General features: G+C 43.6%; 2 protein-coding genes across 5 annotated transcripts in view; both read right to left on the reverse strand.

The window, feature by feature from the left end:
* Window positions 1–20,471: 20,471 nt before the first annotated feature.
* On the reverse strand, window positions 20,472–22,563 carry BBS10 (Bardet-Biedl syndrome 10). Its single transcript, XM_032687501.1, has 2 exons — window positions 22,349–22,563; window positions 20,472–22,280 (listed from the first exon to the last, which is right to left on the reverse strand). The coding sequence occupies exons 1-2, from the start codon at window positions 22,546–22,548 to the stop codon at window positions 20,507–20,509; spliced, it is 1,974 nt and encodes a 657-aa protein (XP_032543392.1). The 5' UTR covers window positions 22,549–22,563; the 3' UTR covers window positions 20,472–20,506.
* A 3,574-nt stretch (window positions 22,564–26,137) lies between these two features.
* Window positions 26,138–26,792, reverse strand: part of OSBPL8 (oxysterol binding protein like 8) — an 84,501-nt gene continuing 83,846 nt past the window's right edge. For all 4 annotated transcript variants that reach the window (XM_032687498.1, XM_032687497.1, XM_032687499.1 and 1 more), the window contains one exon: window positions 26,138–26,645. In XM_032687498.1, the coding sequence (XP_032543389.1) occupies window positions 26,510–26,645 (136 nt within the window). In that variant the 3' untranslated portion in view covers window positions 26,138–26,509. The remainder of the gene's footprint in view (window positions 26,646–26,792) is intronic.

A 26,792-nucleotide genomic window follows, 5' to 3' on the forward strand; every position in this document is an offset into this window, starting at 1 on the left:
ATCTGTTTCAGTTCTGAATCCCAATAAAGATGAGGAAATTGCAGAAGTCTGCTACGCAGAAAGAGATGATTTTATCTTTTTTTCAACCTGAGATGGAAAAGTCTGTGTAAGCAATTCTAGAGGAGACATGCTCCAAGGACAAGGACAAGAGCTGGCAGGGACAGTGGGTGGCCTTGGCAAGCCACCCTGCAGTGAAACCCAAGTGAAACCACAACTCTGCTTTCACCTCAGGACTGCTCACCCTCACGCCTTGCCTGGGAGGGAGCCCAGAAACATCCCACATCCCATCAGCCTCACCTCCACAAAGTTTGTGGTTTTTACTTTTCACATGCTCAAGCAAAACGGGCACCCAACAACTCTTAGAGCCTGTTCTCTCATGGCCAGGGGATATTTTTGGAGGTGGATTGGATGGATTTGTTTGACTGGCTTTTTTGCCTGTCTTGCACTGGATCAGATACCAGTGGCTCATGTTCCTGGGAGGAAGGCTTCTGGCAGGGATTACTGTTGGTAGACATGGCTTAGCCTGCCTTCCTCTCCCAGGACAAATCACCTCTCTGAATAGCGAAGGCCAAATCTGCAGGGTCGGCATGTGCCAGTTAATCCATACTGCAGGATGATTCTGCTCCAGACGTCCTGAGAACAGCACTAAAAACATCTGCACTTGGGCAATCAGTCAGGAGATGCAGCTGCTTCAGTAACCTCTGATCCCAGCCAGGAGATGGTCTGTAGGAGCCTACCCTCCAGATACCTCTAATTTTAGTCTGGACTGAGCTTCAGAAGGGTAAAGTGAGAATGACTGTGGGTTACTCATCCTCTCCAAGAGCGTGACAGGAGGTACCTGTGGCCACTGCCCTTTGCTGTGGGTAGTGCTACATGGGTAGATCTGAAGCCCCTCTAGCCCTGGGCAGGGGCTGTGAGCCATGCCAGCTGCAACACCATGAGCCCCTGGAGCCACCACTCCAGGTCGAGAGGCTGGAGCACCATCAGAGCTCATGCAACAATAAGCTGTGATGCCAAAGAATAAGCCAGATGAAGCAGAAGATCCATATTCCTCCTGAAAGCCCAAAAGACATAACAAGAGCGGTGTGACATTCCCCTTTTCAAGCTCTGGAGGACACATACATCTGGACAGTGGAGCTCTTGAGAAGCACTAACAGCCTGGGGGCTGCTTTTGGCTGATATGTTTGGGGCTGAAGGAAAACTGATGTCCTTCAGGCTCTTTCAAGCAAATAATGAGGATGCTCAAGGTGATTGTAAAGCAGTTGGGCAACAGAAATGGCATAACAGTAATTCTTTAGAGATAAGGGAGAGAAAAGAAACAAAGAAAAACTGGCAATGACAAACACCACTGGGAGAGCATCTTCTCAAAACCAAGTAAGAGTCATCTGGGGCTCAGGACAGCTGCTGCTTTTCCTCAGCTGTGATTTCTATTGTTTATGCAGCCTCTGAAGCCAGCCGAGGCCACTGGTCTCAGCTGTCAAGGACCATGAGCCAAGGTCTCAGTTTGAACCAGCCATAGAAAACAAAAGCTGAAAGCAAAAGGTTCAGAGGAGAGTCTCTCAGGCCAACACAGACATACTTCCACAACACGAGGGGCAGACAGAGGTTTGGTGTTATTTCTTCTGGACACCTTCCCAGGCAAGTGATGAGCTGCCAAGTACCTCCATTTGGATACTCCATCTATATCACTCAGGCAGTTTCTCAGGGTCCAAGTTGAAGGCTGTCTCAGTTAAAGTCAAAATCCCTGGTGAACTCCAGCTTCCCAAACTGGAGTCACCAGTGCTGGGGCTTTGCTGGAGCTTCACAACAACCGTGGTGCAGTGATATCTCTTACTAACAAAGCAGAAAGTGAATTAAGGAGTCTATGTGAGCCAAACTTTCTTTGGTCACCTGTGTCTCCTCACCTAAAGAAGATGCAAGATGAAAACTTCCCACACAGCAGACCTTACCTCCGAAATCACTTTCCCACTGCCAGTTGCTAGTCCCCAACTGACCAGCAATGAGGAATGAGAGATTAACGGTGTTCAAATGGCTGTGCAGACCTCGTCGCACACCTAGTTGTTTGTTTTCTGTCCAAAATGAGTCATTAGCACAGGTATCCAGATGCCTGCATGGCCCATGCTGAACATTTTCCTGTGCTGACCTTCCATCTTTGCATCCCCTCTCTGCTACCAGGTACCAGTATTCTCTGAAAACCTTACACTGTGCAGCAAGGGGGCTCTTCATCAAGACTGAGGGCATTGACCTACATAATCAGTTTACCTTCTGTTACACATAAGTATATATATATATGTATATGTATACCTACACCTGTGCACATGTATGCATACATACACAGGGGCACACATGAACTCTTCATCTGTGTGGTCCACAGCGAGCAGAGGACCCTGTGGCCAGAGGTGGGAGGCTTTATGCACACAAGCTGCTTGCACAGGTCCCGTCAGACCCAGATGGGTGCTGAGCCTTTCCCAAGCTTGGTGCTCCAGTGTTGCAGAGACAGGGAGAGCTGCACCACTAAGCCACAAGGCAAATGTGCCCCTACAAGGTCCCTCTCCATTTTTTTGGGCAAACAGGTTTGAGTCTGGGTGCAGCATCCCTGGGGACAGCAGGTGACATGTCTGTTGTGCCCCATGGCCAAAGTATATGAGTTCTCTGCCTAATTTAGCAGCACTCAGTCAAATTGTGACTGCTCACACCCATCTGGGCTGCCTTGAGTCTGCTGAGGTGTCCCAGGATGACCGCACTGCCCGTGAGTAAGCTGGAGCTGGCAAGCTGCCTGCCGGAGCACAGTGTGTCCTGCCCCTCTGGCAGGCTCGCAGCTCACTCTGGCAGCCAACTCTTCAACAAAGCTGAGGTGACACAGCAGAAAGAGCAGCGTTCACTCATTGAATCAATCAAATGGTTTGAGTTGGAAGGGACCTTAAAGATTATCTAGCTCCAACTCCCCTGCCATGTGCAGGGACATCTACTAGACCAGGTTGCTCAAAGCCCCATCCAGCCTGGCCTTGAGCACTTCCAGGGATGAACCTCCTTCCCCTTCTGGAAGGCAGAAGGAAGGACCAAGCTGGATCAGCTGTGTGACCAATACCCCAGACCCCTTCTGCGGGCACTGTGCAGGCAGGACTGGTGGGCAGAGGTCCCCTAGACCTTGCCTGATGCACTCCAGCCACCAGGGCTGTGGCAGGATGCTCTGCGCTGATAAGGCCTTGAATCCTGTCAGAGAATCCCAACCATGCAAGCTACCTGTGATGAGTTACTGTGGTGCCAAGGTGCTGGGTTTAGTGTTGAAATATGTTAAAACCAGCCTGGTTCACCAAGCTTCAAACACACATGCTGCTTTTTGAAGCAGGATTCGACAGATAAGCTGCTAGCTGACCTGGCAACACGTGACTGGCAGTATATCACTTTATAACTATGAAAGCCCAGTCAATTTTCATATAGCAGATCCTTCCACATACTTTCTTGAACTATGTGGAGCTTCTCCTGCAAAGCAGGGATGCCTCTTCATGGTTACTCCTCAGAGGTTAAGTGAAAGAGACAGATCTGCTTGCTATCATTTTGCGGTGAGTTAGATCAATCTCTACTTAATGATTGTTTCTTTTTGCTAGCTTTGATACAATTCCTTTAATACAGTTGCTTTGACATAGTGCACTATACTATTTTATGCTCTATTATACTCTACTAGTAGATTTTAGCTTTTACACTGTGTAGTAAATAATTCTGCTTAAGATCTTTCGTCTGTTCACTTGTCTGTTCATTTGCCATAATAAATAATTCATTTTATATAAATATATTTTATTTGCCATCATTAAAACCTGAGGGACAAAGTGATTTAAGCACACCTCTCTAATTCCTTAAAGTTAAACCATTGACAAAATTGGGGCTAAGATTGGATACAGCTGTACCCAGGCTCCTCTCTGAGAAGGAATTTAGAAAGCAAGGGGGTCCTTTCTGCACCTTGTAGCTCAATGAAAGGGCTACTCTAATAAACTTTGTCTAAGCCTTCCCCTGCCCCATGACAAAGGTCAGTGCTGGGGGAGGTGAACCAACCAGGAGCACATACAGATCAGGCTGCATGAGCTGTGCAGCAATTTCTGTCTGAGCACTAATGCTTGTGCCGTTCCTGCAGCCTGAATTAGCAAAGGGGAAAGTAACTCTGCTTAGTACATTAAAGCAACCCCCCCAAGTCCACATTTCAATGAATTCACACGTGTTCCTCAGAAATTGTCTTGAGGAACAGATGCTTTCATTCTGTGAGGATGGGTACGGATGTTAAAACTGATCAAGTACAGGGTAGGACAGGTCTGTAGCCATGCACAAAGAACAGGGAAATTTGCTGCAAAAGACTGCAGTGGGAGATGTCCTTGGCAGTTGTCCTTCCCAGGTGTGAAGGACAAGATTTATTCAAATCCAGCTGAAGCACGTTTCCCAGCAGCTGCAGCAGCCCTCCTTGCACCTGGTGCAAGAGGTGCAGGTGGGTTGGGGGAGGCCACTGCCAGAGTCCTGCAGCCCTCCTTTAAGATCAAGGTGGTTGCTTTGGGCCATGCAGAATGTAGAAACACCTCAGGAGGAGACACAAGTGAGCAGGCAGTCTGTTCAGACTGCTGGGCAGGTGGCCCTAACCAGCCTGTTCTCTCCATTCTGGGCACAGCAGCCCTTTGCAAATGTGAAGGCAAGCACTGTCTGCGTAACGTTCGGTTGCCCTGGGTTTGCTACAAACAAATTGTGCCAGCAGGCAAGCTGCGATCAAATGAGTTTACACCATCTAAGCACTGTGAGGTAGAGGCAGAAATTGTTCAGGAGGGGATTTGGGGAATTGGGTCCTGCTGGAGTTGCTGTCCCCAGGGCCCATCACTGCATGGACTCTGCACCTGTGCTCCTCTGGGGTCAGTTCCCCAAAGTTTTATTCCAGATTCTGTTTCATGGGAGGAAAAAATTGTTGCAACAGACGAGCTGACAGTGCATAACATATGCTTAATGTATAACATCACCAGGGATTGGTCAGGGAAGGAGAGAAGAAGAGAGGAAAAGAGTCATAGGTGCACAAGGCAGAATAAAAGGAAAGAGAAAAAAAGCAAAGGTAGCAGAGTTGAAAACAAAAAAAAACCCGCCAAAAATACCCAACCAGAACCCCCAGAATTAAGCCAGTCAATCTGCCATTCCGCTCTCTCATGGCTGATTTCTCACTTGCCTGCTGCCAATTGCTCACACACAAATTAGCTAAGTTATAGATTGCAATTTCCCAGAGTTTGCCTTACTACTCAGCTTTGTGTGATTCCCTGGCAGCATCTGTGCCAGCAGCTACCTCCAAGGAAAATGGATGTGTTTTTCTTGCTGTTGTCTGATTTAAGATATTATAAGTCTGCGGTTCTGTATCTGGAAAGTCTGCTGCCTCTCCACAGGAAGCTTGCTCTCACTTTTCAGGAAAAGTTTTTGGTTGTTGGCCACAAACAGCTGATAGCTTATGACTCCTGCCTCTGTCTTACAGTCAGTTGAAAATGGATTGTGAGATTCACTTCTTTAACTTAGTTTTCTTCATTATTTTCCATTTAATCAACATGGGCAACATTGTTCATCCTATAACATTTATTAAAAGCAAGGGATAAAAAGCATGACAGTGATTCATTCACACACATTTTACTTGGAAGGCTTTGTTTATTTGTTGGGGAAAGGATTAAATTAAAACAAAAAGGGGAAAAGAAACAAAATTAAGAAAAAAACTTCTCCAAAGATTTTCTCCTCCTGCAGAATGAGTGGCTGTCCTTTCCATTTGCTACTGTGACTAGTAGCAGTCTAATGACTCCAGCAGTTTTGTGCTAGTGTAAGGGAGCTATTAATTAGGCCCAAAGATTTATTTTACTCTGGAATAATCCTGTGCTTTGCCTTGTGCCAAAATAGATGGGACACTTTTCTCTCTGGTACTCAGGAAGAGCCCAAATTTCCCCCCAAGCATCAAACACTCAGCTAGGAGGGATTCATAACCTCCCATGGTTGGGGAAAGAGGGGGACACGTCAAGGAGTGATTCAGCTCTGAGTGACAAAGCTAGAGGCATCTCTCTCATCCCAGGGACTGTTGAGGGAATCAAGGGCAGCCCAGAACTTCATGGCACAGCCTTCTGGAAACGCTTTAAGTGGCAGCATTAATAGGAGTCCAGGTGTCCCAAAAATGCTCATAAAGGGCTGAGTTGAAGGGGCAGGCTGGGAATAGAGTCTTTTTAAATAGGAGTTTTGTACAAGGTGCAATCATCACAGTAAAACAATTGGTCCAGAGGTGCAGAGGCTGGGCAGGCAGGCACCATGCTGACTCAGCTCCCATGTTGCTGTCTCCACATACAAACCTTGAATATTTTTGTGAAACAACTTGCACTGCAAAAGGTTGCCTAACATCTTAATGTTACAATGACAACAAGTCCTTGTAACTGATCTGGTCTTGTTTTTACCTCTTAGCTGGGGTATTGGTATCCCATGGACTTCATGCATGGATCAGGTGGGAGGAAGCCAGGCTGTGAGCATAGACAGGATGCCCCTCAGGCACAGGGGCAGCAGCTGCTCCTTGGGGATGGGGAAAAGTGTCACAACAGCACAACCCTCCCTCCCAAGCCTGGTTGCACAGTCATGCACCACTCATCAGCAAATATATCAGGTTTTCCTCAGCATCAGAATTGTTTCAAGATGTGATCGAAGAGCTGGGCCCAGCAGTGCTAGTTGGCTCCTGCTCAGATCGTGCGTCTCCATTTCCCATATGGACCAGATGGACTTCACTGTTACACGACAAGCTCATCTGGGCTGTACTCCTTCCAGACAGCACAAGGACAAGGGACCACATGTGACATTTTTGTTCCTCCCTCTCTGGAAGGTGATAAAACACCTGAGCGCCAGGACTGCCTCCCAGCACAGCTGGATAATCACAGATGCTGCTTTCTCTGAATTCTCCTACCACTCAGGGGTGTCTGTCCTTGGTAGCTAATGCCTAGCCTTCAAAGGCACAACACAGAGTAGGTCCTGACAAGGGGCTTGCTTGGGGACAGCAAGGACCACCCACCCTGACACTGCTGTCCGTGGAGAACTCTGGATCACAGCTCCATGGTGTTGAGCTGGGAATGAAGGAGAGATGAAGTTCAGCCATGGCCCCACTACCACTCACGTGTGTGCATAGGTCTCCATCCATGGCACTGGCACTGGGTCAGCTGTGGGCACTCAGGACAGAGACCTCAAAGGCACTGGAAATCGCAAAATGTTGGCTCAGATGTGAGTGAGAGTCACAAGGGAAGCAATATTAGGGGCAAGAAGGAGAGGAAATACTGTTCTGTGACTCTAACAAGACCAGGCATGTGCATACCTTAGGTATCATGCACTATTCCAACTGGTTCTTTTAAAAGTATATCTATTGTAGGGATAGAAAATATAAAGAAAAAAGTAAAGGGGTTGAACATACAGGTATAGAAAAGCTTTGTATGAGAAAGACTAGACTCTTCTGCTTGGAAATGAGAAATGAAGGAGAGGAAAGAGCATGACCTCTATAAAATCCCTAGTGGCCCTAGAAGGAACATGCAGAAAGAGACTTACCACTTGGGTTAACATAAACCAAAGGAACTCGGTCCTCACTCAACCCACCACTGCACTATAAATGTGTTGCCTCAGGTGGCAAAACCTGAACGTTTTGATCTTGGTTCAAAATCCAAGAACACTGATTAACACAGGATAAGGCAAGGCCAGTGGTGGCAATTAAAAATTATATAAAAAAGCAAATCCTCCTTTAGATGTGGTGAAAAAGTGGCCTCACAGATGTCTTTCATTAGAAGGTCAGAAGACAGAGAATTGAGTGAGAAGGTGAGGCACAGTGAGGCATCTGCTGTCAATCCTCAAAAATACATTTGAAATCTACTTTCCACTGATTACATCATTCACACATACTTGAGGAGGCTCCTGCTGCTTAACCCATGGCTTTACCAGAAGAAAGGCTGGATATTTCAGTAGCAAACCTATTCCTGAGCTTTTCTAATGCCAAGGGGGTTGCTGCAGCACAGCAACAAGCCAAGCGCCCATCATACCAGCTCCTTTCTCAGCAGCCCAGACGGTGAAGCACAGGGGAAAGCAGGGTCAGCATTCAGCCAGAGCCAGCTGTGCCAGCAGGGACCAGTGGCCTCCTTCAGGTAGCTCCTGATGGTAGCTAAAGCCAGGTGAGGTTTTAATCTTGCACCATTTCACTCAGCGGGGCTTACAGACACAAGAGTTATTTAGAGATTCCAGCACAAGTAAAGATTTTTTCCTAGTAAATAAAAAAAAAACAGTGAAAAGATGGCTTTAGGATTTTCCAAAGATAAAGCTGCTGCACTGGGTACACCAAGAACAAAACCATGCATGGGAAAAGATGCCTTTTTCATTCTTACTAGCATCACAGGAGCTGGCAGATTAAAAATTGATAATAAACAAGCAAATAAATTTTAATATATTTGTGGTATGGATGTCTAACAGTCATTAGGAACATACCTCTTTTTGCAGTGAAGAAAAGGCCAGAGAGAAAAATATTTACAGCAATAACTTGCTTTATGTGCTTGTATTGAGTAAAGAAAAGCCTAGTTTGTACCCTGCTGTTTAGTAACAGCTCATTTCTAGGTCTCTGACTCACTCGAAGCACAGCAGCCATGTACATTATTTACTGAACTGAAACAAAATTGTGTGCAGTGCTTACAGATAGTGTCTGATGCTTTGTAGTGTAGCAGGCAGGCAGCAAATGCCTGCTGTGGTTGATTTATACCTGAAGCACAGCAGAGGTACACAATGAAACTCAAAGTTGCAAGAAGGACTTTGGTTATTTCCATAAGGGTAGAGAAAGCAGCAAACACGTAACGTTCTCCTATCCACAGCCAACTGGAGTTATAGCTGGACCAACTTCATCTTTTCCAGAAGCATGACATTAGAAAATGACTGGGTTGAAGCCATGCACAGAGACAGGCTTAAATAGTGGGTTGTGCTCTAAGAAGCCGACTGGGGAGACCAAATAAAGTCGTGACTAGGGAAAGGCCTTATTGTGAGGACACAATAAGCAATATTTTAAGACCATGAGTAGGAGTGCTTTTTTAGATAATTCATGTTACCTCTGTTGAGAAGGACAGCAATTCCTGCTCAATCTACTGTGTTACCTTATAACAATGCAGCAAAAACCATACTGCCTGCAGTATGCATCTCAGAAACTGGAGATATGCCAATCATTTAAAGGTTATTTGATCCCATAGCTTACCCAATAATTTCAGGACATCTGAGGCTTGCTGCTCCTTTGTTGGTGCTGCAGGAGCACTGTACAGACAGCAAGGTGTGAAGGCAGTTGCAGCACTTGAGCACCGCAAGCCATGGTGGCATTTGCCTGGTGTCGCGTCCCTCCCCAGGGGTTTGGAGTGTGCTCTGCCACCCTCACTCAGAGGCACTGCCATCTCCTCAATGGTCTGGAGCCCCTCCGGCAGCTGCTGCACAATTCCACTTTCCCCCACCAATGACACATGGCATGGAGTCAGATTGCTTGGGAGCACTGCTCTGCTCTGCTTTCCACACCTGCCCAGGGCATTGAGCGTAAAATGCTCCCTTCCTAAATGAATCTTGAGGAACTGGGGCCCCTGCAACACAGTCCTGAGATCTATTTTAAAAGAAAACCATGTGAAAATGATCAACTGCTAATAAATACCATAGTCTTGAAGGGTTGCTTGTAGTCAAAGCATAGCACGTCTCAGAATGGGCTGGGAGTGATTTAATACACTGACAATCAAACACAGTCCACGGGTTTCGGTAAGACTTTTGAAAAGTCTTCTTTGAGCAAAGCCTTGTGACAGAACACAGCTTCATTTTCAACTACAACTTTCAATACTTTCAGGATTCCATTCATTATTTTCCAGCCTTTTAAAATTTGGTTTTCAGATTATTTCTTAGCTGTTATTCAATGTTTTTATTAGTGTTAACTAAACCCAGGGAGCATTTGCAGTTTTAGTCTGAATTAGTCCTTTATTCCTCATTGTTTTAAATGCATGGAAGTCAACCGAGTTGTTTCGTTTGATGTTCTCCATGCCACGGTGAATTCCGTGCTGGTAGGACCATAAATGGGCCACGTTGTTCATTAATTACTAATCCCTGTCACTCACATTTTCTGGGGAACAAATGCTATATTTAGTCCTTATACTTGGAAAAACAAATTTGGAGAACTTTGAGGCTATTTTTCTCAATAGGAGCCTTTAGAATATTCCCTAAAAATGATAATTCAAGTCAGATAATTCAGTCACGTAAGTGTGAGTAAGTGCTATTCATTAACTATGGTGGAAATTAGACCCTTGAATTGAGAGGCTAATTAAGATAATTATATCTAAAGCCTGAAAGGAAACTACACAGACACTTCTTAAAATTTCATTTGTACTTATGTAAATCTGGACCAACTCCACTGTCACTTTCTGGATTTAAACCCAAGTAATTGAAATCACTATTGAGCCCTTCTAAGCTCTCAATATCAGAAAAAGGCATTGAAGTAAAACAATTAACAGTCAGGCTGTGTTTTTCTCTGTAACTTCTAGATGAACTTAATAACACAATGCTCTTCTTTCCAAACATACTTTGCCATTCTGATGGATAACTTATTTTTAAAAAAACCAAACCAAAACCCATGATTAATTTAGAGGGCTGTCATCAATTTAAAGAGCTGCCAACTTTTACAACATTAGCAAATGAAGAAAGTTGAAATGCTCCAGTGTAAACTACTGCCTCTTCCAGAGGGGACATTATTTTTAATCTGTGTCTTTCCTATAATAGGAATTTTCTCCTCTGCTGTTTCTTGTGACTGACAACTTCAGTAAACCATCATTAAGTAAAAAACACTAAATAAATACTGTACGTGAACCAAGTAGAAAAGTGGACACAGTCAGTGAGGAACATCATTAAATTACACACAGGTAGGAATTTTAACAGTGTGCATTCATGTGCAATCACCTGCCATGCAGTTATCAGGAAAGTGAGTGTTTCTTGGCTTGCATTTGGTAGAGAGGGTTGGACAGATTTCTGACAAGCTATTCTCCCTCCTACCCCATCCTAACAGGGATATAGCTGTAACCAGAGCTGTGCCAGTCTGTCGGACAGGGAGCTAATGTGAAATGAAAGGCAGCCTGCCCAGACAGCTATGAAACACTGAGCCCTGTAGTCTGCTTATCTCTTACATCCAAAATCTGTCATGAGAAACTGGGAGAGTTCATGGCTCCCTCTGACCCGGCTCGCCTAAGACAGTTCCAGGGGACACATCCCTCACACCTAAAATCTGCAGACAGGCAAGCATTAAAAACACTAAAGATCCAAACCCTGTCCATCACCAAAAATACCATGTTATTCTATGTTTTGGAGCTGGTTTTCCTCTCAACCTCAAAGAACTGAAGGAACCAAGAGCAAGAAGCAGCCTGGAGGAGACCAGATGCTTCAGTGAGAGCTGTTGGCAAAGAGTTTACAAAAATATCTTAACAGTAAAGAAAGAAGCGGATGGAAAGAAGGGCACCATAAGATAACAGCAGGACTACTAGCTCAGCCAAAGGGTCTCTCCAGTCCTTTAACCTGTAGGTTGACACCTTCCAAACAAATGCTTCAGAGCTTCTCAGGATTCCTAGTTCCTTCATCATCCTTTGGTGACATTTCAAGAAGATCAACAATGCCCAGAGCAAGCACAACCTTTACTTGGTTTCACATGTGGTGTCTGGAGCAGAAAGAAGGGCCTCCAGTGAAAGAAAGAGGTTTCCTTTCATCTGGAGTAAAAAAGAGGTAGAGGGGAGCCAGGCTTATTTAGTATATAGGTACCTAAGCTGCTTTTGCATAAGGCCCTGAAGAGTATCCAGGATACCTGAAGCAGATGTGGAATCTGAGGCTAACATCTGTTCTCATTACTGATATGAAGTGTTGTTTCTTTTTTAAAAATTCTCTTCTTTGGAAGGTTTTCTAGTGCTGCACACAGCAGTCAGAGAAAGACTGCCAGCCTCGGCATGGGAGGCTGCTGTGTCATGAGGAGTGTTAGCTTGCCTCTGGAAGACGGCCAGTTCTGTCTCCTGCAGCTCTGGCATCTCAGTGGGAATTGGGAGTCATTGCCTTGCAGACAGCAGATATCCTTGGCTCGATAAATAAGCATGGTGCTCTCAATGAAACCAGAGACAAATGCAAATAGGCCACTTCAGTCCAACCCCTGACTCCCATTCCCATTTCACAGCACTTACAGTCTGAATTCAAATTTGTGGAGTCAATGCAAGCTCTCCTGAGTTCAGGATCAACCCTTCCCAAATGTCCTTTGCCTCATAAACCTAAAACCTTCAAGTCGACATCCTGTGGGAACCCATGTTCTGTAGAGTATCTTGAATTTAAGAAATAAAAGAGGTCCCCATTTCACCAAATGCAAAGGGGAGTTCAAGCTCCAGGACTGTACACTCTGTATCTTTTCCATTTGTACTCTGGATTCGATTTTTATTTATTAAGACAAATCACTGCAAGTGACTTCTTTCAGCAGGCAGTAAGGCAAGGCAGCTTTCCAGCTATGCACAGCTCAGGGCATGAGACCAGTCTGTCCCTCCTGGTCATGGCAAAGCCCAAAAAAAGCTTCCCCCGCTTCCCAGCTTCATCAGTACTCTGACATTTAATGTCATCCACACACTGGTGTGGTTGGGATTCTCCTTTGCAGCAGCAGTCAGATTTTAATCAAAATCTGTTGCTTGTTTTATGAGCAACAATAGGCATGAATTCTTTTTTTTTTTTTAGCATAAAATTGGGGTTTCAGTTGCTAATGGTGTATGATTCAGTTCTCTCTGACTTTCCTGTATAATCTTCAAGGTAATTAGTCAGCTTTTTTAATACAGTCATGCCTCTCTGTCCTTTTCCTTGCTGCTAGGATGCTCTGTCAAGGAACGTGAGGAAGCTAAAGTTCAAAGTCAGAGCACTGCAACAACCTGACCACAACTAACATATGTAACTCTACAAATAAACATTGTGTTGGACCTGTATTAGTGTAAACACAAAGTTTCTAGCATTTTTTAAAAAATGTCGTCTCCAATAGCTATGGAGAAAGAAGCAAAATATAATATAATATAAATATAAATATATGGGCATTGGACGACTTATTTTAATAGCAGTAGTAAATCTTCCAAAATGTGGACTATTTCACGAAGTTAAAATTTAGCAATCTAAGGAGAATTGCAAGACATTTTTACTTGTGCTGGTGATTCACAGAAGCAAATATTGGAATTTTGTGACAAGTATAACCCACTAAATGGTCTCTGTCTCTACACGTTTCATTCCAATGTAATCATCCAGTGTTACATGGATAGTCTGATGCACACTTAACCCAGGCTCCCAGCAAACCAAATGACACACTAGATAACAATTCGGCATATGTTGTTCCCGAAACATTAGATCTGGACTTGGATTAAGGAACTAATAAATCAAAAATCAGGCTGCACAGGAAGAAGAGAGAGCTTCCCAGGCAGTGCTTTTCCATACACTTCTCCTCCATTGCTTTTAGGAGACAGAGCCAGTGCCAGGCAGTATGGCAACACTCCTAGTTGTCTGACTATGGAGATCATATAATTGACCTGGACACCATTATACCACAGACAGGCCATGCAAGCTACAGGAGTGAGGCAGCTTGCCCTTGAAGGCTGGCTCAGTCAGGGATACCAGGGCTTCTCTTCACACCTTTTGGAAGTCACTGCTATGGGGTCTATACCACATATCCTGATTATCACTTGTTCCAAGCTGCTTGGAGTTCGAGTCATGTGCAATGGCTCAGGAAAACACAGGAACAAATACAGGGTTGCAGCAAGGGAAAGGGACAGGCTCATTTTAAACACTTCACCATACTGCACACAGAAATCCTTAGTATGCGAGGGAGTCAATCTTCTATTAGAAGGGAAAAGGACACAGCAATGGTGCCTGCTTCCTCATTAACAACTCAGTTTTCCTATAGTAGTCATGGGTAAAGGAAAATACACAATATCTGCAATCCTGGCAGAAAAAGTTTTCCACATTTTATAAAAAGATAACTGAGAGATTGAGAGGACATCCAATGCAATAATTTTTTTTTAACAGACAATGATTGCACCTGCATCCATCCTTGAATTCCCAAAGATTTAAAGCACAGCCTGAAACCTTTATGAATATGAAGCCCACTAATATCTCATGATGAAAAATTATCACATGGGCAATAACTGACTTACTCCAGGCTTTGCAGTAAATAAGTGCCAGCAATGATAAAATCCTGGGGTCTTAAACTCTGACTCCTCCTCTAGCTGACGTCTTCACTCCATGATATTTAACAGCTATTTCTGCAGAAGATCAACTGTTGGTTAGTTATTTCTACAAGAAATGCCTGTCACTGTGAAAAGTTTGAAAAGTCCTCAGCATTTGCTTTCTTTAAATTGAATATTCATATCTGCTGTTCTGTATTGAATCATTCAATGACTCTTAAACATAATTTTTGAATAGGGCAATTAAAAATATGTGAACAGATAAGTAGTAAGTCAAGAGAAACTCTTGCATCTAAGATTGTAACAGAACATGACAACTTTCTACCTTCAGGAAAAAAAACAGATAAGTAATGGCCAGTGTCACATGGCACTTCAAAACAGTGCAAGGGAGGAAAATAAGTGAGGGAAAACACCTGTCACATTATGGAAACTAAGGACAGGTACACACACACACACATATATTTTTTTCCTACAGATGTGGGTGTTTTTATGAGTGGAACACATTTATTCCAAGTTCAAAACTGGAGCTTTTAGAAAGCTCATGATGACAAGTGCAACAACATTAGGAGCTGAAGAGGCAGCATTTCAAGGCACTAGCATTTTTTCTACCTTCTGACGTGAACACCCACTCATTCTGACAACAGAAATCCAGCAGGAATAATGATGAGAAATTTATTTCTCTGCATTATAGATTCAGACTTTGTTATGAACCTGAGCAGTGTCAAAATGTAAAGGTACAATTGTTAAAAGGTTGCATAATTTATGAGATACTAAACACAGTTTGCAGGTGCTGCTGGTTCAGGACCCAATCCTAATCTCAGGCACACATTGTTATAAAACTCTGGAAGACAAAATCCACTGGTTTTCCCCAATGGTTCATAGTATCAGATTTCCAAGATACTCAGAGATGTTTGCTGTGTTTTTATTATAATTTGATCTTCACTGTTAAAATGTTACAGCCAAAGTCAGGCAGTTACTGAACGATTATGAAGCTTTTAAAATCAGATATTAATCATATTTACAAAACCCTAGAGACAGCACAGAAAAAATGGTTAAAGCACAAATATTTTAAATACAATACCAAGAAAATGATCTATGATCTTGTTCACACATTTTATTTCAACCATGCATTTTTTTTTTCTGTAGGAAAAACAATGAGAATTGTTATTAAAAAAAAAAATCTGGTATCAATCATCATCTGCTCCAAAGTACTATGCAATTAATTTTACTGGGCTGGTAGCCTGTCAGTTCAGTATCTTCTGATCACTTGAATACATCTGGATTAGCGGTCTGGAGTACGCAAGGCAGAAATGTGCTATTTTCGGTGGGGATAGACCTTTTTCATGGTCATAAGTGCTAGCTAATAAACAAACAAGATGTTGTCAATAACAGATTGGTACTGGAAATGCTGTAATCTATAATTTTTAGAATAATTGTTTCTCTGGAAACTGTTCAGTCTTATGAGAAGTCAGAACTACACAAGAAAATTAATTTTTCCCTACAATAAGGAGGCTAATGGCATTGAACTCCTGTTATAATTCACTATGAAAAACAAGCTTCAAGGTCCTAGACAGGCTTTCTCTGCTCAAACACAAGTAAATTTAGATTCATTATCTAAGGCCTAGCAGATGGCAAATTTATCAGGCGATGATTTATAACGTCAATAACAGTTCATGAAATTCTTTTCAAAGCAGTAGACCCAGCAGCTTCCCATTACAACCCTGTGTTTTCACAGTATGACCTGTAACATGAACTGGCTCAGTGCTCCCCAGGCACGAGGCACCACACAAGCTCAAGCCCAGAACCTCTGCTCACCGAGGCTGGGGAGCCAAGCACTGTATTACTGATGACCCCTGCCTGTACTTTGCAACTACCTAGGGATCAAAGCACATTCCAGAGGCTCGGGACAGTGAGGGCAAGATGTGCTATCTAAACAAATGTAATCCACACCCAGTAATTTCTCATCCACTCCTACACTCTTTGAGCCTCAGGAACAGAAATGTGCATCTCTTATCTCAGGCTGTCACAAGTTTACAGCCCAGGACTCCCTTGAGATATGCAGACAGGCTGTCTCCACAGCTCCTAATGCTTTCCAAGGTAGCTACTCTCCTACATCAGCACAGGAAAAAATTAGTTTCATGGATTTTTTGTCCACTTGGCAACCATCTTCTGCTAGTCTTCCAAGGGGAGAGCAGAACTTAATGCCTTCCTTTTGCTACTGCATCCCAGGGAGGTAGGTGTGAAAGCTGGGGCTGTTTCTTCCCATTCATGTATCTGAGACTCTACATTCTTCCTTCTACATGACAGTCCTTTTCTATGCTCTATTCACCATTCAATCTTCATCTTTTCTCTGCTCTTCCTTTTGAACTGGGTCTTCTTATCTCCTGACTTCTCTTATTCTTGTCCCTCCTCTCCACCCACACACCCATGGAGTTATTACTGTATTACACTGTCTCATGAGCTTCACAGTCACACAGAATAGAAGCAACTAAAACAGGAGAAAATTTCCTGCTTTCTGGATGATTACAAATTGGCTCCATAAATCCAAGCCATGTAAATTCTGCAACATTTAGGATTATAGCCCAGGTGACAAACTTCTGAAATAGAGGGGAGTTCTAGAACAAAAGAATGCTGATACTTGCTAATAACTGCTAAGGCTTAAAAAGTGTCTCACTGGAAAATTCTGCAAGGTGACAAAAAGGTCTCAAATTACAGGGAATGCAATTTCCAATACTTGCTCTATTATAAGCACCAGTAGTTGGGAAATGCCAAAAACCCCCCCACTTACCTACACCGCAGTTTGCAAGATTGACTGAGCTGCCGAAATTCATTCATAAACACTCTGGGGCAAGGTGAACTGTACAGCTTAGGCTAGGCACAGTAGGACCACTCTTAGGTGTGACTGCTGGAGCGCAAGGGCAGAGCTAGCCCCAGTCCCAACGGGAATGGCAGCAGAAGCCCTGCTGTGGGGCATTGGTCCTCAGGATTATACTCCTAACACCAGTACTTTAAAAAACACTTATGCCAATAAACATCTCCAGCACAGTCAACACTGATAACAGACTTTTTTGAGCATTGTGTAACTATTTTGTACCTTTTTCAGTACTGCATCAGTAATTAGAGGCCTCAGAGTATTTCTGATTTTAGAAAACAGCTCCCAAGCAGTTTATTTGCCCTATGAATATAATCCAGCTGTTTCTACAATGACTTTCAGTGTTCTAAAAGCAGTGGTATATAAATATAATCCTTATACATGAGAACCCAGCTGCGTTGGGCAGGGCACGTCTCAAGGATGAAGGACCACCGCCTCCCTAAGATCTTGCTCTATGGTGAACTTGCCACTGGCTGCCGCAAGAGAGGAGCCCCGAAGAAAAGATACAAGGACTCCCTGAAACAACATCTCAGCCTTGGCCATATTGATCACCATAATTGGTCCACTCTGGCCTCAAATCGGGAGGCTTGGAGACACAGCATCTATAACGCTGCGGAAGCCTTTGAGAACACACGCAGGATCTCTCTCGAGGAGAAAAGGCAACGCAGGAAGAACCGTGTCTTGCTGAATACTTCATCTAAGGAGTCTTTCTGTTGTGCTTTTTGCAACCGGATATGTCTGTCACGTATTGGCCTCATAAGTCACCAACGTGCCTGTAACAAATGTGGATAAAGCCTTCCCAAATCTTCGTTCGCGAAGCCCAGCCATGATGACATGATATTAGACACGTATCAAGTCTAATGTTAAAATCTCGGCAGACATTACTCTCATCTGGAACTGTCTGTTCTGCCACATACACTGAGAAATCCCTACCATGTGTTCCCTCTCTGCATTCCCATTTTAAGGTAATATTTAATCAGATGTTAAGCCTGCAAAATGAAGACATCCACTGAAAGTAGGTCATGATTATTATCAAAAGCAAAATCACCATTCTGGCTTATTTTACTGGGAATCTCAAAATAAGAACAGATTAGAGATTCTGTTTAGTAAAATAATACCTTTTTTTAAAATACCTTAAATGGAAATTTTATCTTTTATAGTGATTTCTGCTGTAGGTGGTTTAGGACACAGCCATGTAGGACACAGTATTACTGATGTGCCCTTAATCCCACACTAAACCAAAGCCTCAGTGTAACAGTTCTTTTATCTGCTGGTGACTTTGTGAGAAATAAACTGTCTGCTGAACTAGCACAAATGGTGTTCCTATGGAAAACTATATTGTATTCTTTTTGACAGAACTGTTTTTAGAAAGAGTGAACTGCTTGATCTATCACAGGAATAAACACTGCTTACATAGTCTAGTCTTTTACTGAATCATATAATAAAGAAGGAGCTACTACATATTACATTTATTACATTTTTGCTACCATTATTTTTAGTTTTGGAATGAAAAAATTAGAATTTCTATTCCTGGATATAATTATTAGCTTAATATTCTCAGAGGGAAGTAATTTACATAATCCTAGATCCAAACATCTATTTCTAGTCTCATTAACAGAATATAAATGACACCTTGCACAAAATGATGCTGCAAAATTATAATTGCGTTTATTACAGCCAATGCATTTCCAAAGCAACTGCTGATAAATTCAGACATTACTCTCTTGATTTGTTCAGTCTTAAAAGCAATAATGTGATAAATACAATAGTAAATAGAGCAAGTATTTCATATTTGTGTTCACTAGTGACAAAACCACAGTTTCTTAGATTTCAAAATCAAGATGTAAACAGAATTTTGCAACTGAATATTGAAACAGTTTCTCTCTTAGCATGAGATTTAAAAGAACCTCACTAAAAAACAAATATGTAAGGGGATGGATTAACCTAAACAAGCATAGAAACAATTCAGAAATCAAAACAGGAGTCTCTACCACTAATAGCAGATTTGTCACATAACAAAAAGCAAATTTAGAACAGATGAATAGAATTCTAGTGAAGAATTTAATCTTCCTTAATCTTCTCACATGGCGTGATTAATGCCCTACCTTTGGGCTCTGGAAGATGATTTATAAAGATAACAACAGAAACCATATACATTTTTCTGCATGCAAAATATACAGAAAAATATAAAATATGCCACTATACAGTTATGCTCCTAAACAAGATGTTGCAGTCCCCTATTTCCTCTTACAAACGTGATTCAGCAGCGTGAGATTTGTGACACAACAGAATAATATTCTTTGTTGTGCCTGGTTCCTATTAACGATGCTCTCTGTATAGCTGCCAAAAACGCTAAAGGTCAGCAATCAGCTAAGCATGGATGAAAATGTAAGGCCATACTTAGGTTGCATAACTTTCACTACAGAAACTAAGCAATGCCTATTTGGTAAACAGGGAGATACTGTTCCAGAGATCAGTGAGAAGGACCAGGGAAGGTGTAGAGCAGGGAGCCAGCTGGGCCAGCGGCAGGGGTGGCAGCTGGAGGAGAGCTGGGGAATGGAGGCTGTCTCAGTGTGATTCCAGCACCTGTAAAAGTCTGTTCAGACTCGACCCCCACACAAACCAACAAATAAAACCAGACCATTCCCATTCTCAAGAGTTGCATGCAGCTTCAATCTAGTCTTATTGTACATTACTACTCATGCATCTTAAAAACTGGTTTTTAATTAAAAAAAAAAGGAAACTACCTGCCCGTATATGTGAATCTGCTACCTGACAAATAGGATCACTTTGCTTAAAACGCACCTACACTCCTTGCGGTTGGGGTGAGCACCTTCAAAATAGTCTGCTGAATTTCACATGGGGCAGAATGCAAGTTTGCCAAGGGCTGCAGAAAGGAGGCTTAAAACATCAAGATTTTTTTAAAAAACATTCTTTTAATCTTTGTCTATTAATACCAGTATGCCTGCACTTTACATGATATTTTGAGTTTAGATCTCAGTCGAAACGTGTCCATGTGTACCTGAATTTCACTTTGCATGGAGGACAACCCATATTTAGAAATATGATAGAATAACAGCACAAAACAGAAATAATCTCTGGGAAACAGTGCATGAAGAAAAACCCATAGGCTGCTACAACCTCAGTGCATGCCCAAACACACCACTCCCTGTGGTGTGTAAACTGAGTCAACACATTCTCCCAAGCTGTCCCAGCCTATCTTCAGCTGGTTAGCCCTTTTTTTCCTTTTCTTCTAAAAGAAGTAGCACAGTAGATCTCTAGACTTAAAAAGATATCTTTTAGTCTCTAGCACTGAATTTTGAGACACGTCCATTTGACAAGAAGACATAAGGACATAAGACATAATCAAAACCATTCTTTATTAATGATTTCAAAAGTCATCTTCTGAATCATGGTCCTCAGTTTTTTGCACCAGCTGCTTAATACCAATTATTAAGTCAATGGAGAGAAGCTCTGTAACACAATGAAGAACTGAAACGACTAACTGGTATTTGCAATACACTGACTCTAAGCCTTCCTTGTTCTCTGGTAGTGGTTGATTTTTTCGGAGTGAATTAACAGCTTTGAGATAGAATTTGGTAAAGCTGTCTAGTTCTGTTGTCCTGTACAAGGCCTTAGGGATACTTAGCAAAGCATCAGCAACCACATTAGATACGACAGCTATCTCTGACTGCTGACACTGTTTTGCATAGTACTGAATATAATAATGTAAAAGGATTTCAAAGTAACCTCCTACTGGCAAAACTGATCCTGCTTCTATGAGGGAGCTGGAATGATCCTGTGCAATAGCTACACAACTCTCTTCCTGTTTAAATGGAAGTATATTGCAACGTGTTTTATCTAGTCCTTTGCCAACATCCAGGAGCTCACATGCAGTCACTGTATCAGCGTTACATGCCAACACAGCAGTGCTGTAGCTCTTTTGCTTGTCCACCAGTGAACTACCTTTATCAGGGTCTAAAATTTTTGTCTCTGTTTCATCACTAAATGCTTTCAGCTGACATTCAGAAACCTGGTTACTATTACAAGAAATATTTTCTACTACAATTTGTTTCTGAGTAGGTGAAGAATCCCAACTGCAAACATCTGAGGCTTTGTTCTGGCTTTCACCTTCCGCTTTGCATTCCCCCCTCTGATCAACTGTTTTAAACAGCTGCTGCAGCATAATGAAGGCCTCTTGTAAAGCAGCGGTATGTTGCTCATTGACCCCATCGACTGGCCCACAAAGGATCAGGCAATGGGGCTGGAAGGCACACACACTGGTGAAGCCAATGTGGACACATCTCTTGGAGCCGAGCAGCAAGGGCTGGCAAAACGATGCCACCGCAGTTTCAGTGATTTCCCTGTACATGTCATCACCAAAAGGTGCATAAGGCGAGACGCCGGTGATTTCACCGATAAGGGCCATTTCTTCTGACAATAAGCACTCTACAACAGAAACACCATATAGTTGGGCATAATAGATAACTACTTCGTCTTGCTTCGTGCTCGACAGTAACAGCTTAACGCTGTTGCTCTGCAAGTGTTTCACTAAGGCTTCTGTCCTCCTTGTGATCCAGCGCAGGGAAGCCTCATATTGACCCTCGGAGTCGACAACAAACTCGACGCCGGGGGCCGTCAGGGCGGGCTGCAGGGGCTCAGTGACTAGCAGGACCCGCAGCTCCCCCTCGGCCGGACAGTAAGCAGCGAAGTCCCTGCGGAGGACGATGCCGGGCAGGATGGTGGAGCTGGCCAGGGGCAGGCCGGGCACGGCGGCGTGCAGGGCCGCGAACCGCCGCGCGAGGAGCCGCAGCGCCTCAGGGCGGGCGGCGGCGGCCGGGGCGCAGCGGCGGCACAATTCGGCGCAGAGCCGCGCCAGGCGCCGCCGCTCGCCAGGGCCCAGCCGGCCGGCCAGGTACGGCTCCAGCAGCGCCTCCAGCAGCGCCTCCGGGAGCCCGGGCGGCGCCGGCCGCCAGTGGCGCCGCAGCCCCCGCGCCGCCGCCCGCTCCAGCACCTGCGCCTCGAAGGCCCGCAGCGCCCGCCGCAGCCCAGCGCCGCCGCCCGCAGCCCGCAGCCCGCCCAGCACGGCCGCCAGCAGCACCACGAAGCTCTTGGCGCCGTCCCCCGTCGCGGCGCGGTGGCTGCAGGCGCGGGCCGCTATCACCCTGCGGGCACACGGGCAGCGTTAAGGAGCCGCCGCCGCCGGCCCCGCCCGGCCCCCCCGCCGCGGTACCTGGCCGCAGGCGGCTCCAACCTCAGCGCCTCCAGCAGCCGCCGCCCGTCCCGCGTCGGCACCGCCTCGCCCGTGGGCCGCAGCAGCAGCGCCCGCCCGCCCCGCGGCCCCAGCGCGCCGCGCACCGCCCCCGCCAGCGCTGCCGCCTCCTGCCACAGCCGCGGCAGGTCCGGCACGGGCTCCGCCATCGCCGCCGCCATCGCACCGCCCCTTCCGCCTGCCGCGCGTCACGGCCGCGCCTGGGCAAGGGCCGAGGGGCGGCCCAGGGGGACGGGGAGAGCGGGAGCGGGAATCGGTCCGGCCCGGGGACCGGCGCACAGAGCCGAGAGGCTGAGCCGAGGTGCGACACATCTTTATTGGAGGCGGCGGCGGCGGATTCCGCCGCCCTATTACAGTTCAGATCCCTCACAGAGAGCGGTGATCCCGAATGACGGACTGCGCGGGACACGCGGGGACGGGGGAGGCGGGCGCTGTGTCCTGAGGGCTGATTTTCGCGCTTGGCAGAGCGGGGCAGGGCAGAAATGGGAAAAAGTTAAAAGAAAAGGCCCAAATAATGTCTCCGTGAAGTTCTTACTTCGTTATGGCTATTTCTGTATCACTACAAAGTAGTGCAGCTTCACTGTAAACACCCAAAATCCTCCACTTTCGGCTCGCCAGCCAGAAAGAGAGAGTAATGCAATGCTTTAAGAGTTTTTTTTCCCCTCCCAGAGTCTGACTAAGCAGGAAAATCAGTTCACAACCACAAAAGCCCTAACAAAAGGTCAGATGTTACATATGGCACAAATTTGACAAATCTTTACATGTCTCGGAACAGCAAAAAACCCATCAAGAAGGCACTGTTTACAATACTTGAATATCTGCTAAATTTTCTGTGATTTGAGGATACTCTTGAAATAAAAATAATTAAAACTTACAGATGTACAGAATTCTTGTTATACGTTATTTACACAAACAGTGGTAATAACCAAAAGTAACAGCATTTAAGAAACTATAGGAAACATTGAATCCCAAGTCTATTTCATAAACACTAGTCCAGCAAAAAAGAAAAAATTGCCAAAGGCACAGGAGAGCAGCAAACAACAACCAAACCAAACCAAACATGACATGACGACCAGGCTATATACTCTCATGTAATGTCAACTATTTAAAAGGAATCAACATGTGAAATGCAAGAAACATCATCTACTGCTGAAAATGATACTTGTTGCATTTCACATGGCATATTTACTTTTTCTTAGCTTAGGTCATCTGTACCCAACTAGGCAATCTGTACCTAAATGGCAAATTAAAGGCATAGAGTGCATTTGAAAACAAACAAACCAAACAAAACCACATGGCAACAAATTCTGAAAATATTTCCTGTACAAGAGAAGAAACCCAAACAAAACAAGATTTGTAAATCAAATGTGAAGTGCTGTTTTAAACTTCAAAAACTAGTAGGAGGCCACAGCTCTCCAACATCTGCAAACTGTACAATCCATTTTTATAACTATGAGCAGAACTCAAGCAGGCAGGAGAGTCAAGATCTGCTATACATCATGGTTAAACAGGACAATGGTGATACACTAAAGAAAAGGCTCCATACGTGCCTGTGACCAGCTGTACTGCAAAAATTCAAGAAGTTTCTTTGTTCTGTTCAAATGAGGGAACATCATATAAAACCCATCAGAATAGGAATTACTACATTTTCACTGTACTTTTCAAAATTTATCTGATCATACACTCAAGAAGTCTGCAATTTTACTTTTCAAAAAGTTTCATCACATATCCTTTACCTTTTCAGATCATCACTAAAACCACTTTTACAACAGAATTCAACTCTAAAAAATAAGTTGAAGAGGAAAATAAGCATAGGGATTTTGTCTTGCTCTGTTCAAGTGCTTTACTTATCTTCTTGCTGGGTCAAATCCAGTTACTACCACGCAGTCCATGTACAAATACATGCGAACTGTGTTACCTACTGCTCTTGAACAGAAGTGATTAAAAAATCAACATGAAAAGGCAGAAGGACATTTCTATTTACAAGGGAAACAGAAACTTATAACTATCGGTCAAGAGTTTCAGCACCACAAATTTAGCAGAGTATTATTTCAGGCGATTGAAGTCATGGCCCAAATCTCATTTAGTGGATTATTCTCATGTACAGAATATGTTTAAAGGCTCGAACTGGATCTTAAGACAGGTGAAGCTTTGACATCTGAATGCAATAACGAATGGCCAAATTCCAGGCTGAGAACATTAAGTGAAAGCTGTAATATTCTGCTTTCTTAATGCTATTTTATACATGGCTAACAATTTCAGTTTCCACTTAGAGACTTAGGCATTTGTAATTTTTTGTTTACAAAGGGACTTTGGTCTTGCCCATAGATGCAAGACCTGCTTAAGGTACCACATTCCAGAAAAATTATTCAAGACCAAACCATGCTAATGTGAAGCTGTAAGCAATATGCTGAAGTTGAGTGCTTACACAATAAACTTTCACATAGCTAAGGCTCAAAGGGGAAAGGTAAAAAAGAAGGGGAGGTGTGTGAAGCTGTCAGCCACAGAAATATATAAGCTAGACAGATAAAAGAGTAAACAGTATTTTCACTAAATACTAGTGAGACTGATGCAGAACAGAAAGGCAGATCACCTGGTGAGTCAAGGAGGCTACCCCAAGGCAGAGGGATAACCTGGCCATGCCAAAAAGCCAAACATGCCCTTTGAACTGTTCCACTGCCCAGGATGGATTTGATTCCTGAGAGGATCCCCTGAAAATGAACTTGTCTGCACTTCACGTTGTGCCGCTCGTCTTCCTGTTGTCTCATCTGGGTAACTGAGAGTATCTTTACAATACTACAGCCTCTTCTTGACTTGGTACGCTTGACTGGCACAAGGAACTCACCAGATAAACACCAGCACTAAATTTTTTTGCTGAAATTTTACAAATTCTACACATGCATAATAAAAAACATTAGGAACCCTGCTTCTGAATTGAAATTTAATCTTCACATTAATTTGTATGGCTACAGCATACTAAGTAGGTGTATTCATGTATTCTGGTAGGTAGTATATACTTGCAGTAAGGAGGGATTTCCTTCCTCACAAATACTTAGGGTTTCCCTCTCATTTGTTTTGATATATGTGGTGTTAGCCACTGCAAAATTTCTGAACTTTACCCTTGTAAACACACGTTTCATTTGCAAGTGAACTCATGACAGTACCCGAATCCTGTTCTACATTGTCTGCCTTTTGGGAGGTTCAGCTCAAGCTACACACTAAACACACCTCTTCGTCTTCACATTTTGTTTCAAAAATAAGCAAGAATTCTGGCATCAGCAGTCTTACCCTGACATGGCCATACACAAATCTAAAGTCAAAACTGTAGATTTATCAAGACTTACAAACATACCAGAAATTCTTGACATTTGCAGTTCATGAGAGAGAGTACCTTCCTGGGTGCTGTACAGTTAAAAATGTGCTCTGTACAGTAGATGCAGGAATGTTTTTATGAAGAATCTGAAGTTTTAAAACTATAAAACAGCTGGCTTTCAAGCCTATAGTGATTCAGGATAAAAACTTCATACTTCCAAAACAAATCAAGGACATTATGTTGCAGATTTCCCAAAGACTTCAGCTTTTTACTTGCCAGTTCCTAACGCTCATGATTTTTTGTATAATAATGTATTTGTTTGACCTTAAGCAAAAGCTTACTTCCAAACTCCCAACGCTATTTACAAAAGCTGTTGGCTACTTCAAAAGTTCCTTTTTTATAAAAATGATAAGTTTATATGTAATGAAGTATATTCGTTTATCATTCTACCATAATAGTAATCACATCCTACCTACAAGGTCTGACCTCTGAGTTTTTAACTTCATCTATTCTGTGGTGAAGATTGATCAGTACAGTGTATGATGTAATATAAACGCAAGGCTGATGTCGTATGACTACGAGACAGAGGCACACACCAGGAGCAAGAGTGTACTGGCACTTACACAATTCTTACTTCAACTGGGTAGACAGGAGTATGATTCTGAACCATGAACGCTGACGCAAAGTTCTGTGAGTTGTTGCTACACGGTTCTTTTAGATAATATTGCATCATTTAAAGTCCAGTTTAAAATATGGTCCCCAGTAACAGTTTGATCGTTCCAGTTTGAGAAGGCCTTTGTTCACACTTCCTATTTGAACAAGAAATTAATGACAAGCTGTAGTAGAACCAAGAGTAAAATGAAGACATAGTGCTTAAACTGCAGGAAATGGTAGTCCACGGGTGGTGAATTAGAAGAGACTCTATTTCGTAGAGCCATAATGTCCCTGTAAGATAGAAAACAATATCCTGTAAATTACAAACTAGACAATTTGGCATTTTCTACTATGTTAAGGCTCCCTGTCGAAGGGAGCTTTTGAGGAAAACTATAAAATATCAATGAGCAATCAATAGTTGTGAAGAAGAATAAAAAC

This window comes from Chiroxiphia lanceolata, chromosome 5, assembly GCF_009829145.1.
Source record: "Chiroxiphia lanceolata isolate bChiLan1 chromosome 5, bChiLan1.pri, whole genome shotgun sequence".
Taxonomy (NCBI): domain Eukaryota; kingdom Metazoa; phylum Chordata; class Aves; order Passeriformes; family Pipridae; genus Chiroxiphia; species Chiroxiphia lanceolata.

Excerpts from the sequence above, each read along its gene's own strand:
- BBS10 (XM_032687501.1), bottom strand. The coding sequence starts at position 22,548 with ATGGCGGCGGCGATGGCGGAGCCCGTGCCGGACCTGCCGCGGCTGTGG. Across the intron at positions 22,281-22,348 it reads TTGGAGCCGCCTGCGGCCAG|GGTGATAGCGGCCCGCGCCT; the intron begins GTACCGCGGCGG and ends GTGTGCCCGCAG.